This window comes from Lepidochelys kempii, chromosome 4, assembly GCF_965140285.1.
Source record: "Lepidochelys kempii isolate rLepKem1 chromosome 4, rLepKem1.hap1, whole genome shotgun sequence".
Taxonomy (NCBI): domain Eukaryota; kingdom Metazoa; phylum Chordata; order Testudines; family Cheloniidae; genus Lepidochelys; species Lepidochelys kempii.
The window spans coordinates 99485605-99499159 of NC_136383.1; the positions used below are offsets into that span (position 1 = coordinate 99485605).

The 13555-nt window shown below is 38.7% G+C and overlaps 1 protein-coding gene across 1 annotated transcript in view; it reads left to right on the top strand.

Annotated features, from left to right (window-relative positions):
* Positions 1-13555, top strand: part of ARAP2 (ArfGAP with RhoGAP domain, ankyrin repeat and PH domain 2) — a 196585-nt gene that overhangs the window by 149314 nt on the left and 33716 nt on the right. The window contains exons 25-27 of the mRNA XM_073342319.1: positions 4093-4167; positions 5316-5433; positions 12428-12556. Of these exons, the coding sequence (XP_073198420.1) occupies positions 4093-4167; positions 5316-5433; positions 12428-12556 (322 nt within the window). The remainder of the gene's footprint in view (positions 1-4092; positions 4168-5315; positions 5434-12427; positions 12557-13555) is intronic.

Consider the following 13555-nt stretch of genomic DNA (forward strand, 5'->3'; position numbering starts at 1 on the left):
TCTCCCCTGAACCCTCCCCCCATACAGAGAAAGGGGAGGTGATAGATCAAGCCAGGCAGCAAAATCCCTCATGCTCCTATCACCACTATTTAAGCAGCCAAGCAATTTAGGAAAACTCTCTCAACTTCGTTGCTGTATCAGGTCAGTTGCAGAGGGAGGCTTCTGCAAAGTGAGTCAGTAGCTTATGTTTCCACAGCTATGCTACTATTTGTAGTGCATTAGCTCTGTGAGAACTCATATGTCTATGCAAGCTGGGAATCACACTCCAAGTGTGGGTGTAGCCTGAGTGAGAATCTTATTTCAATTAAGGTCTGAGAGTCAAAACACTGCTCTCTGGAAATATAGTTTCTGTTCCATCGTAATACACATATGTAGGAGATAGAGCAGGGGGAGTAAATAATGCAGGCACTTAAAATGAAACAGAACTTCAAGGGGAGGTAAGAACTATAGAGTTTTCTCTGTGCTGCTGTCAAGGTTCCTTCCCCACTCTGGACTCTAGGGTACAGATGTGGGGACCTCCATTAAAGACCCCCCCCAAGCTTATTCTTACCAGCTTAGGTTAGAAACTTCCCCACAATACAAACTTTGCCTTGTCCTTGAACTGTATGCTGCCACCACCAAGCGTTTTAAACAAAGAACCGGGAAAGAGACCACTTGGAGACGTCTCCCCCCAAAGTATCCCCCAAGCCCTACGCCCCCTTTCCTGGGGAAGGCTTGATAACAATCCTCACCAATTGGTACAGGTGAACACAGACCCAAACCCTTGGATCTTAAGAACAATGAAAAATCAATCAGGTTCTTAAAAGAAAATGTTAATTAAAGAAAAGGTTAAAGGATCACCTCTGTAAAATCAGGATGGTAAATACCTTACAGGATAATCAGATTCAAAACAGAGAATCCCTCTAGGCAAAACCTTAAGTTACAAAAAGACACACAAACAGGAATATACATTCCCTCCAGCACAGCTTATTTTACCAGCCATTAAACAAAAGAAAATCTAACGCATTTTCTAGCTAGATTACTTACTAACTTAACAGGAGTTGGAAGGCTTGCGTTTCTGATCTGTTCCCGGCAAAAGCATGACACAGACAGACCAACGCTTTTTTGTCTCTCTCCCTCCCTCCCCCCCTCCAGATTTGAAAATATCTTGTCCCCTCATTGGTCATTTTGGGTCAGGTGCCTGTGAGGTTACCTTAGCTTCTTAACCCTTTACAGGTGAAAGGGTTTTGCCTCTGGCCAGGAGGGATTTTATAGCACTGTATACAGAAAGGTGGTTACCCTTCCCTTTATATTTATGACAGCTGCTGATATAGAAAACAGTATGGAAAAGCTAACATGCCCAGATTTCTTTTGCAACCCAAGGAAGGTCTCATGTCTGAAATGTCACTTGTTGATGATCTTGTTTTCCATTACAGTTGGCAGTTCATTAACCACTCTTTGTGTTCTGTCTGCCAAACATTTTGCCAGCTATTTTTAATTTGCAGCACATTTCTTTTATGAACAGTTGTTTACATAAGCCCAGTAGAAATCAAATTTCAACTTCATTCTTTCTTGCAACCCTGTTTCGTAATATCTAAAAAGCAAACTTTAGCAGGAAATAAGATTTTCAGAGTCTCTGCCACTGTAATTAAGAAGCTTTCTTCAAAGTAGCTTCATAACGTTTTTCCTCACAAATACTTCCATTCGTTTTCTATTCTCAGAGGCTAAATTAACTTCAAAGTCACAATTTCTCCATTATGTCAATGTTTGTAGAAATTGAGTGATGCAATGTATTTACTTTTCAGCCTCTGTAAACTAATCAAAATATTTTTTCATAGCTTCCCTTGCTACCTCATTATTCTACTCAATATCCTATTATATACACTATGAAGCTTGAATCTGTTCGCCCTGTTCAGCCTCCTCAGGTTTTAAGCCACATATCTGCATGTAAGTGTGTGTTGTATAGCATGTTTGTGTGTCTGTGTCTCAGAATTGTGACCCAAATTATTGTACTTACCATCACTTGGATGCTAGTCTTGATATTGGATCAAATATGAAAGGTCCAGTTTTTTTCAAATTAACTATTAACCTCCCCCTTTCCCCACACACTTTTCATTCTCTTTCATATTATATCTTCCCTGAACCCCTGCTACTGTATACACAATCACTGAATTTCATTTCTCTAGTGCAACAAATTATGCCCCTTTAAATGGGTATGTCACTATCTTCTTAAGAGCATAGGCTCTGCACATAGCCTCAGTATTTAAATCACTTGATATTTTCTCTTTGGAACAATGAAACGTGTCGTCCACTATGTAATTGGCTTTATGGTTATGAATGAACAAGCCAGATTCCAGTGGAAAATTCTCTATCTGTTCATTTAAAAAAAAAGAAGTTTGGAGTTCTTATATATTCCACTTGGTCATCATTAAATTCTGTTTTCACCTTATTTCCATAATCATCAAGTCCTTAGTAAAGGTCTGAGTTACCAAGAATGTTACAATTTGTATTTCTGGACATATGGATTAATATGTAGTCAACATAAATTCAGGTTGTTTAATCTTATAATAAAAAAAAAATCTACATATTAGCACAATATTTTCCAGACCACTGATCCATGAAACCTAGTGTCCTATTTTCAGTGTTGGCCAATATCTGATGTCTAGATGGGAGTGAAAAAAAATAGCCAACTGCCTGAAGCTGTTCATTGGGAGTGTAAATTTGGAGGGAGGGGTAGTGCGTGGAATCCTTGTTTTATTTCTGATCAAAAGCAGAAGGTTTGATTACACTTAGTGTGCATAACTGCAAATGCTCTTAATGATCATAGTTGGGTTTGGTTTTTTTTAAGATCTTAATTTTATCTTAAAACTTTGAGTTTTGGAACAGTGAATTCCACAAAATGATTACACATTGCATGTAGAAATATTTCCTTTTGTTTTTCTGTACATTTACCTGCCATTATTTTCGCTGAGTGACCTTTTGTCCATTTTGTTAACATGACCACTTACTAAAGTCATCCATATTTCTAAAATATATTCCCATACAAGATAACATAAGTACCATTAAAATAGACTTTTACTTAGCACATTACCATTATCAGGAATTTGCAGTATTCACTAGACTTTCCATTGCAAAACAACACAAGCACTTCAGTTAATGTAACTCCTGAAGGTGATAAATATCCTATTTTTATTGGTGTCCACTGTAAATAGAAATTTTTATTATAGTATTCTTTCATGAAATAATTAACAAAGCAAAAAAGTGTGTGCGCGCAGGGCGGATTGAACTTTAAATGTTGGTTTTAAACTATTTTAGTTAGTGATCAATGATCAATTAATTTCTAATTAATTGTTGCCTTGTTTCATATTAAAGTTTGTCCCTCATTTCCCCCATCACCATCCCCAAATCCAAACAATTATCTTTCTCATATAAAGAGCTATATATTCTCCTTCATCCTGTGAGGGGAAGCAAATGAACGATGAACTAAGTTGAAAGGAAAAAAAGAATCACACAGAAGTGTTATAGCAGCATGTATGCTACGTCTTCTCCAAAGCCCATACAAGTTTTTCTTCAGCAGTAATTTGTGATGTAGACTACGATTTTAGTCATGGGTATTTTTAGTAAAAGTCACGGATAGGTCACTGGCAATAAACAAAAATTCATGGCCCGTGACCTGTCCAATATTTATACTATAAATACCCCTGACTAAATCTTGAGGGGGGATTGCTGATGGGGGAGGGGCCGGAGAGACAGTGGCTGCTCTGGCCGCCCCGGGGAACACTGCCTGGGGCCGCCCAAGCAGCGGTCGTGCGGCTGACCCCGGAGCCAGCTGTGTGGACGGACCTGGGGACAGCCATGCTGACCATTGCAGAAGTCACGGAGGTCTTGGAAAGTCCATGTTTTCTGCGACCTCCATGACAGACACGGGGCCCTATCTATGATTGATCAGATGGAGCAGAATGGCTTCTCCTAGAGCCAGTGCCTGCTGCTTTCTGTAGCTTAGAAAATTGAAGGTTTGTGTATTGATAACTCTATTGCATTGTCCCAATTATGAAAAAAGCTATATAAATTTTAATGCATTTTAATTTTTGTAAATTATGTGTTTTGTTTTAGGTTTCCCAAGCTGGAGATTTGTTAATTGAAGTTTATGTGGAAAGAAAAGAGCCAGACTGTAGTACTATAATCCGGGTTAGTATGTAAAAGTGATATAATTTGTTGATAAACTTTTTTTATTAAGTGAAACAAATTTGTTTTCTTTATATGTAGTTTTAGCATGTCTATTGTTACATTTGTGTCTTTTCCCATCTTTATTTATTTTATTTTTTTACAGTCAAGCTGTGGCTTAATTCAGATCTGTAAGTAGTATTGCTCTTGTGCTTTCAAGGAGAAGGCTATGGCATAATTTTAAAGCAGAGACCTCCACTTTCAATTTTATGGCAGGGTACAGCAGTATTGATCCTCACAACAGCACCACTGTCCTCCTGTAGTAAATGGGAACACTTAACAATTGCCTAGTGATTTCTGCAGTTTATTTAGCAGCACAAGGTCATTTAGAAGGCCTTCCTCCTGATGTCTCTTTCTGCCAGAGGCTGTCTGCCTTGCTTAGGTGCTGAGAAGCCTAACCTCACCGCTCACTATAATTGAGATTTCCAGCCTGGGGTCTAATAGCACTCCTGAAAAGTACTGGCCTCTAAGCAATACTGCTCTAATGTTCAAATGTAAAAGAGAACATTAAATTTCTGCAATAATGAAGGGTGGATATGATTAGAAAAGCAATTTTAGTAAGATACCTATTAACCTTGTTAGAGTTGTCTAGTTCCATTTCATTATCATTTTATGCTGCATGGGACATATCAACCAAAAAACCCTGGATTATAATTTCTTTTTTTTTTTTAAAGACCAAAAAATTCTGTATCATTGACTGGGATGGGAGACAGGTGGGGAGGGAGAACTGTACCAAAAAAAAATAGTGTTTCTATAGTAATTGTTACATTTCAGATCACAGCATGCTCATCCTTTCTGTTTCACATGGAACTGAGCTGTAGTGCTTTAATTTTGGGGGAGGAAGGGGTGAAGCTAACAGGAAAGGTTTGACGTTCCAGTTTTTAACTGGATAACTTCCAATCTGATGCAACAAAGTTGATGAAAATGTACTGGCCAGCAATTTGAGAAATAATTGTTGGATTCACAAACTTGGAATTTCTGTGATTGTGCTTAAGAAGAAAAAGTTGAACTGTTTTTCCATCACAAAAGTATAAACTGTCTGCACAAGTCAGAAGCCTTTAGTACTTCCGAAACTATTTATTAAATTCTAAAGAGCACAATCTGTATCACAGGTATCGCCTTTGACAGAGGCAGAAGAATTAACTAATGATGTATTAGGAATAAAAAACATCGCTCCCAACAAGGATGAGATCTGGGCTGCTTTTGAAGTGATTGAAAATGGAGAGCTAGGTTTGTGACTTTTTTTCAAAAATATTTGTGTTTTCTCTTACCACATTATTACTGGTTTCTTTTGGAAAGTTAACCAAATCAAAACTCCATAGCTTTCCTTCGAGTGATGGTCCCTGCATGTATTCCACACATGGGTGCGCATGTGCTCCAGGCACCTCAGTCTGAAAGTTTTCCTTAGCAGTGTCCCCTTGTCCTCAGAGATGAGGGTATAATACTTCAGGAATGTCAATGCCTCTCCAGTTCCATGTTACTGCCGTATGGCCTTAGTCAGAACCACTGTTCCTTCACGCTCTTAGCTTTTGCTATGACAGTGACTTCTGTCCATTTGTGTATAGTTATAGATGTAGATAGTAGTTCCTTTTACACATCGCTGAAACTATTTGTAAACATGGCCAAGCCCTCTGCTCCCAATGAATCTCCAAATAGGTCTCCAGGTGCATCTGCAAATGCTACACACAATCCAATGTGGCACCACCTGATGGAGTCACAGTGCACTCTATAAGAGCACAAGCAGCCAGATCAGCCTGCCTCGCAGAGGTTCCATGTCAAGACGTCTGTTGTGCAGCCTGGTGCTCTGTCTCCACATTCACATCGACCAAACTATTGCTGCCGATTCCGCTGTAGGACACGCCATACTGGAGATTGCACTTCCTTTCACATCCCCACACCCACCTCCTTGCTGATCACTACTCACTGGTCACCCACATATGGAATACATATAGGGACCATCACTCGAAGAAGAAGAAGAAGAGGAGGAGGTTTACTTAGCTGTAACTGGAGGTTCTATGAGATGTATGGTCCCTATTTGTAGTCCAATACCCACCCTTCATCCCCTCTGCTGTGGACTGGACTACTCAGTGGTAAGAAGGACACTGGAGAGGCATTGACCTGTATGACCTAGTTTTTGCACTTGGCTGTGAGCACAAGAGGAAGCACGATGCACGTGTGGGTCAATGGACACTGCTAAGGAAAACTTCTGGAATCAGGAGCATGGCACAAATATGCATCCATGTGTGGAATACAAATAAGGACCACACATCTCAAAGAACCTCTAGTTCCAGGTAAGTAAACCTCCTCTTCTAATAGAAACCTAAAACAAAAAGTCAAAAGAAAAAGCCTATAAATATAATAAGGCCCATTCTTTGGGCATGAGAATTTCAAAATGTTCCTTTCTTCCAGTTTGCTTCATTAAAAGCTGATTTAATAAGTTGGCTTGAATGCTCATAAATATGTGGTTGAAAAATGTTGTTGGTTCTTGGTAAACTTATGGCCCATAGTTCCAGAAAAAAATAACAATAGACTCCTATAATAATGTTTCAAACACAAAATGTACTCGGAATGGAAGATCAGCATTTGGTTCATAAGTAATACTGACTTTTTGGAGAAGATGCTCGAAGAAAGTGTGCAGTTCTTTAGAGAGAATGCACTCTTATTAATTTATTTCAGTCAATTTACTTTTAAAAAGCTAGAAAAAAACACAAGCAAAGGTGGTATCATTTTACATTTATCACACTGAGCTGTAAGATACATAATGAGGTCTTGGAACACTGCTGTAAACATCACTGTAAAGCTGACAACACCAAAGACCAAAAGGTCACGATATAGTTCATAAGTTATAAGGAGAAATAAAATAAGTGCTGTAAGTACTGAATCTTTTCTACTAATCCAACACTTGGAGTGCAGTTTTAATGCTGGAATTCATGGTTAAAGAGACAGAGGTTATTAAAATGAAGGTACATTCTGTTATAAATTTAAACATAGTAAGAGAAGGACGGCAGCTATGCCATCACTGACATAATATTGCTAATATTTTGTATCTTGTCACCCACTAATTAACCACAGGGGCCATTTTGAAAGATATACATAGTTTTAGGGAAAAAGCATGTATAGTGTGTATATAGTAAGGTTTATTGAGATTTCACATTACATTTGCCTTTGTGTGGTATAGAATAATGTGGTACATATATAGTCGGGTATTCTTCCTTGCACAGCGTGAAGTAATTTGTTTCTATAACATGGGTCATTCTTTATTAAATTTAAAAACAATAAATTAAATCAGAGGAAAGTTGTGAAAACCGGGCCTGTCAAATTCCCTGGATTGCCATGGATAATCCCAAAATGCCTGATCTGGAACATAATTTTGAAAATCCCTTAACCAGTGGTTCTCAGTGGTTCTCAATCAGGGGTCCGAGGCCCCCTGGGGGGCCGTGATCAGGTTTCAGGGGGGCCAGCATTAGACTCATTGGGACTCAGGACAGGAAGCTCTGCCACATGGGGTTGAAACCCAGGCCCTGAGCCCCGCCACCTGAGACTGAAGCCGAAGCCTGAGCAATGTAGCTTTGCTGGGGCTCCTGTGGCATGAGGCCTTGCTTGCTCCCCCCTAATGCCAGCCCTGGCTTTTATATGCAGAAAACCCGTTATTGTGACACAGGTGGGCCGTGAGTTTTTATAGCATGCGACGGGGCTCGGAAAGAAAAAGGTTGAGAACTCCTGCCTTAAAGAATTACCAGTCTTGCTGCCATACTTAGTGCTGGCCTAGCAGTATCAGCAGACAGGATAGGACTGAATCACCACTTTTAGTGTCCAAACTCTCCTGAACATCTTAGAAGGCATGAGCATTGGTTGGCTCCAAAGTGGTTGTGATGGCATCAAAGACTCTTACCTGTAATGCAGCCAGAGGGATCACAAAACTTGGGGCATTTTATTGACTTACCTATTTTGACGGACTGTAATGACGAATACAAACAGATTATTTATTATTTAGATAGTACCTGAAATGTACTCATTTGCCGAAGTACTGAAATGAAGTGCTTTGGCAAATGAGGATTTAAGGGGATATGAAAGAAGTGGGTGGGGGTAGTTGAAAGAGATAAAAGCAAAGACGCGGGTAAGCTAGGTTGTAAAGTATTTTGGATGCAATGAGAAGAATAGCGTTGGCCTGAAAGGTTGACTGAACTAGTGACATTGGAGGAGGTGTAAAACCAAGTTTAGGGGGAGACCCTACAAGCCCTGTGTATGATAGGGGTCTGATGGAAGCCAATAAAAGCCAGATATTCAGAAAGTTCAGGGAGCTAACAATAAATAGGGGGCAAAATAACTAAACACAGAAGACCTGCTTCAGTGTCTCGGTGCAATCAGCAGAAGCCTGTATGTTTCTATTATTTGAAAGTCTGCCTGAGGGACCTACTGGTACAAGCAGCCTGTAATCCCTACTCCTCAGAATTGAGGGGGGACCTGCGCAACACAGGAAGTGGGTAATTGTTGGAGGTGGGGGATGAGATTAGTAAACCCAGGAGAGGCACTTGCTCAGCGGAGATTCTGTGGAGTCCTGGCTAAATTTAAAAGCAGCTCTTCCCAAGGTTGAAACTAAAAACAAAGACGAATGGAGAAAAGTTATCATGTAAGAAATACTGCCCCTTGTATAGTAAATACAAACATTGTTTTTTTAAAGATGAGCAAAGAGAGAAGGAAAGGGAAAGGAGATCAGAAGGGAAGTGTCACATTTCTTTTGGCTTTAATATAATTTCAGATTAAAGAAAATTAAGGTGCCCAGAAAATTAATATGAGACTTTTCCATTGAGACTTGAAAACAAGGGCAACTTCATATTCATTTATGTGCTACAGAGTACTGCAGTCTTCAGAAGAGGCAAATTTGATATATTGACCATGCAAACTAACATAAAATTGTATGGCATGTGCCAGGAGATACCAGAGAAGTAATGCCAAAATACCTTGATTCTAGATAGATGCAGACATAAACATCCAATCCAAACTAAACATAAGAACATGTACTGAAAAAATAACAATGGGTGTAGAGGGGTGCTTCAGATCAAGGTTGGATGCCTTTCTCACAGATATACTTTAGCTAAACACAGGTCATTTGGCTGAATACAGTGGTAACTGGGTGAAATGTAAAAGCCTATGAGACACAGGAGGTCATATCTAATTATTGCTTCTGGCCTTAAACTCATGAAAGCTAGTCTGCCACAAATTTAACTATGGCCTACTCCTGATATAGGAGTAGGTGGGTATTCAGTGCCTCTCAGGATCAATCCTTGTTTTAGGGAGTTCACAACACAGCTCCAGATAAGGCCTGACCCAACTTCCATTAAAATTAATGGAAAGATTCCCATTGACTCCCATAATGACCTCAAAGGCTCAGATCTCATGGTCTTTACTTCTCTAATTCTTTGCCTGAAATATATATAAAAATTAATTGGGCTAATATATATAATACTATAGCTAAGACACGCTTTACTCCTGGATCCAAACTGGGGAGATAAAAGCCACCAAATATATTTTGTCTCCTTCAAGTTGCCATTGTTCATGTTATTATTTAATAAATTTGTCTGACATGCTGTGGACTATGCAGTCCCTGTCCCAATGAGCTTCGTCTAAAAGACACAAATAAGAGAAGAGACTGGAGATAAGATTTGTTTGTTTTGCTTCAAATCATGCTGATGACCACACTGATCTCAGACACATCAGTACAGAAGATAAACTGTTTTTAACATGTATCATTGTACTTGTCTATTGGCACCTGTCCAGGACATTGGGAGATTCAGTTCATTACAGTCTACTCTGCAGTCTCTGGGGAGCTGCACTTTTTTGTGTATTGTCACACAATTTCTTGGGCACCATGCTGGAAATGAACCCTCACAAGCCAAGAAAATTAACATCTTGTATTATCTGAAATGTAATTTCCTTCTCATAATTGCTATTTCAGACTAAAATAACTTGTTCTGGATGTTTACCAGCAAATGCATAATGACCTTAGTAACAGGGTAATTGAAGTATATGTTGATCATTTGATGTTAGAAATACTGAAATTACAATATTAAAAACCAACTAAATTATTTATTTACAGATAGAACAGTTGAAATAATTGGTAAAATTATCTGGCCCTTTGCAGAGAACTCGTAGTACCATATGCTATTATCAAATAGGATCTATGTTATTTTTTAGTAATATTTGTGAGATGGGTAGCTTGTAAAGGAGGTATGTTGTCAACAAAATAGCTAATGCATTTTAGCATGATGATTTATGTACCATATAATACATTATGTCAGAAGGTCTCAAATGTAGCTATAAATAAAAGAGTAGGTGTTTACTTTAGGAGCATTTATATTCTAGGAAAATGTGGTGATGTGCCAGGTTCATCCTGCCTTTTTGTTTTTGTTTTTATTTTTTAAGTTTTGCTTTAGGGTGGATTTTAACTCTTCTACAAATGCAATTAGTTGGTTTAATGTTATTACATTTAAAGCACCACCCCACTTTTAAATCTCTTCCTTTTTAGCGAGGAAAGTGGAGTTACTTCAATAAAAATTCCTGTACAGGCACAGTTTTAAAGGGGCTATTGAATTACTGACCATAGAAGACTATTGCTCATCGCCCTATAATCATCGTTTCTGAACAATTACAAAAAATATTAATAACTGGGTTAATATGCCTGTAAGTAAGTCCTTTCTTATGCAGAGCTAAGTTATGCTTCCCACGGCACTGTGCTAGTGAATAAAGGAGATGCCATCATACCTCTCTCCCAGGGCACCATTGTGCAAGAAAAAAGGTTCTACTAGTGCAGTTTGCAGTCCTGACCAACCCCAAGGGGGTTACTGCAATGATGTGTCCATATGCATGTCTGGCTGCCTGTGCTTGCATAGAACACTACTGTTCTTTTTTTCAAAGGAGTAGCAAGACCTTCTAGGTGCCATGCTTCTCGCCTCTGCCTCCTAGACGGCGAGGCTTTTGGAGATACAGGGCTGGACTTTCTGGCCCCAATTGTGCGTGCTGCTGAGCACCTGAGTTTCAAAAGAGTTCAGTGCCCAATGTGCGCCCAACCAATTCTTCTGAAAATCTGACCGCTTTTTTTGGTGCCTTAATGGGAGCTGAGCACTTTTTTGAAAATCTGGTTTCAGTTGTGGGCACTGAGCTCTTCAAAATTCTGGCCTTAATGACTCCTGAACAGGTTGTTTAAAGGGTGCCATGTTGTTCTATCCCAGCACAGCTCAGCCTACTTGAGCCTACATTCCACTGAGTCACATTATATTTATTTGTTTAAACTGTCGTGACCATGCAAATGGAAAGCTTGCTGTAATTAGTTTATATAAAGTAGGGTAACATTATACGTTCAGATTAATATTACATTTAAGATGTGTTACTGGGGGAAATGAACAAATGTTTATGATCAAACATTTCTCAGTGCTTCTCAGTGTAAAAATATTTTCCAAAAGATTCCTAAGTCTTCTAGGCATTTTATTAAAAAATTACCTAGATTGTTTAGACACCCATGATCATGTAAACCTATCCATGCTATGGGCCGGATTTCCTGGTTTGATAAACCAGCACTGCATAACTGTTCTGCAAATAAAACAGAGTGGGGCCAAGAATTTGGCACAAAAACTGTTTGTGTCCTTTTTAATGGGTAATTTAATTTATGACAATAAATTACTGCAGATTGTGATGATGGGAAAGAGGGAATTATTTGCCATAACTGAAATTTTATATTTATGGTTTAGATTGCAAACTTTTGGGGGCAGGGAATGTCACTTTCTACAGTGCCTCGCACAATGGGGCCCAACTTGGCTAGCATCGTAGGTGCTGCCATAATATAAATGTTAAATTATGTTTAAATCTAACTTTTGCATAAGATAGTATGTCGTACAGTCACGTATTTTATGTCCTTCCAGAAGCGACCATTAAGAGTTAAATATAATGAGTTCTTTTAAACACTTTGCTGATGTTCAACTAGGTAGGTAGGCATTGCTTGAAATTCAAATTTATTTGGAACATAGCAGCAAAAGTGTTGGGGTAGAGGATCAACAGTTAAATGCTTAATTGTAGCATTCACTTGAATAACAGAAGAGGTAAGGTTCCATGTTTTAAAGAGATCCACATTAATACCTAGACTTATATAACCTACTAGGATCTGTGGTTTTGTTTTTGTTGTTCCTTGTCTGTTATGTTTTCTTTTTTATACACTTTTGACATTTTTCAGAGCGCCCTCTACACTACACAGAGAACGTGTTGGAACAAGTTCTTCATTGGAGTTCATTACCTGAGCCTGGCTCTGCGTATCTTGTAATAAAGAAGTTTCTAACAACAGATACAGTAAAACTCTACAATGGTACGTACAATTATCTTTTGAAAAATTTGAAGTTTTGTGTTAAAGTACTACCGTGGCGTAAACTTGCTAACTGTTTCAGTGATCGTTCTGTGTGTGCAAAGTACCATTGAAATATCTGAGAGTCTCAGGTACTACACAATATAAAAATGAGAACTCTACCAACAGTTCCACTGAATTTCTCTAAACAAGTGGGTTTATGTGTGTTCTTGTTTTCCCCAAGTTATAAAATCCACTGTTCGAGTATATGAAAACATCCAAGGAAAACTCTGTGGCAGCAGTTCAGAAACTGTGGTCTGTATACCACTGTTGGCACACAGAGCTCTGCTAGTTAGTTCATGTGTTGCTTGCTGATAATTGTAGTGCAGTTAAGGTCTATCCAGATTTTTCACAGCCTAGTCAAGGTCTAACTAGATTTTTCTACTGGTATTTTTGACCAATAAAAACAACATAGCGCCTCTCTACCTTGGGTAGTGTACTTTTGGTGTAAAATCATTGACTATGTATCCTGATTACACCAAAATGGAGCAAACATAGGACAACAGAACCAAACTGCAAAAGGGAGTCACAGGTAGCAAGAGAAAATCAGGTGTGACATCCAGGGAGTAAACATAGACCAGATGTAAAATGAGGAGATGTGATCTAGCATTTGCAGCCACAACCATCTCATGTGTCAAGTTATGTTTTTACTATAGTTGTTTCAGGGAAAATGGGGGATTGGAAGGTGGATTCATGAGAGGAGTCTCTATGTTGCATGTTTTACAGTTAAAAAAAAGATTGAAAACCAGTACGTTATCGATTCAAGTTGTGTGAGAGTAGTGTTTGTGGCAATCAAACCGAGTGCGGATTTTTTTCTGATAGACTTGATGAAATATTAAAACTACCTATGAACATATCCATGTAAATATTCTTTTTTTTCCTGTCACTTCCAGTTACACAAATATGTTAATCTTTCATCTGTCTGTCTCAATGGTGGAGATTCCTTCCAAAAAGAATCAAGGA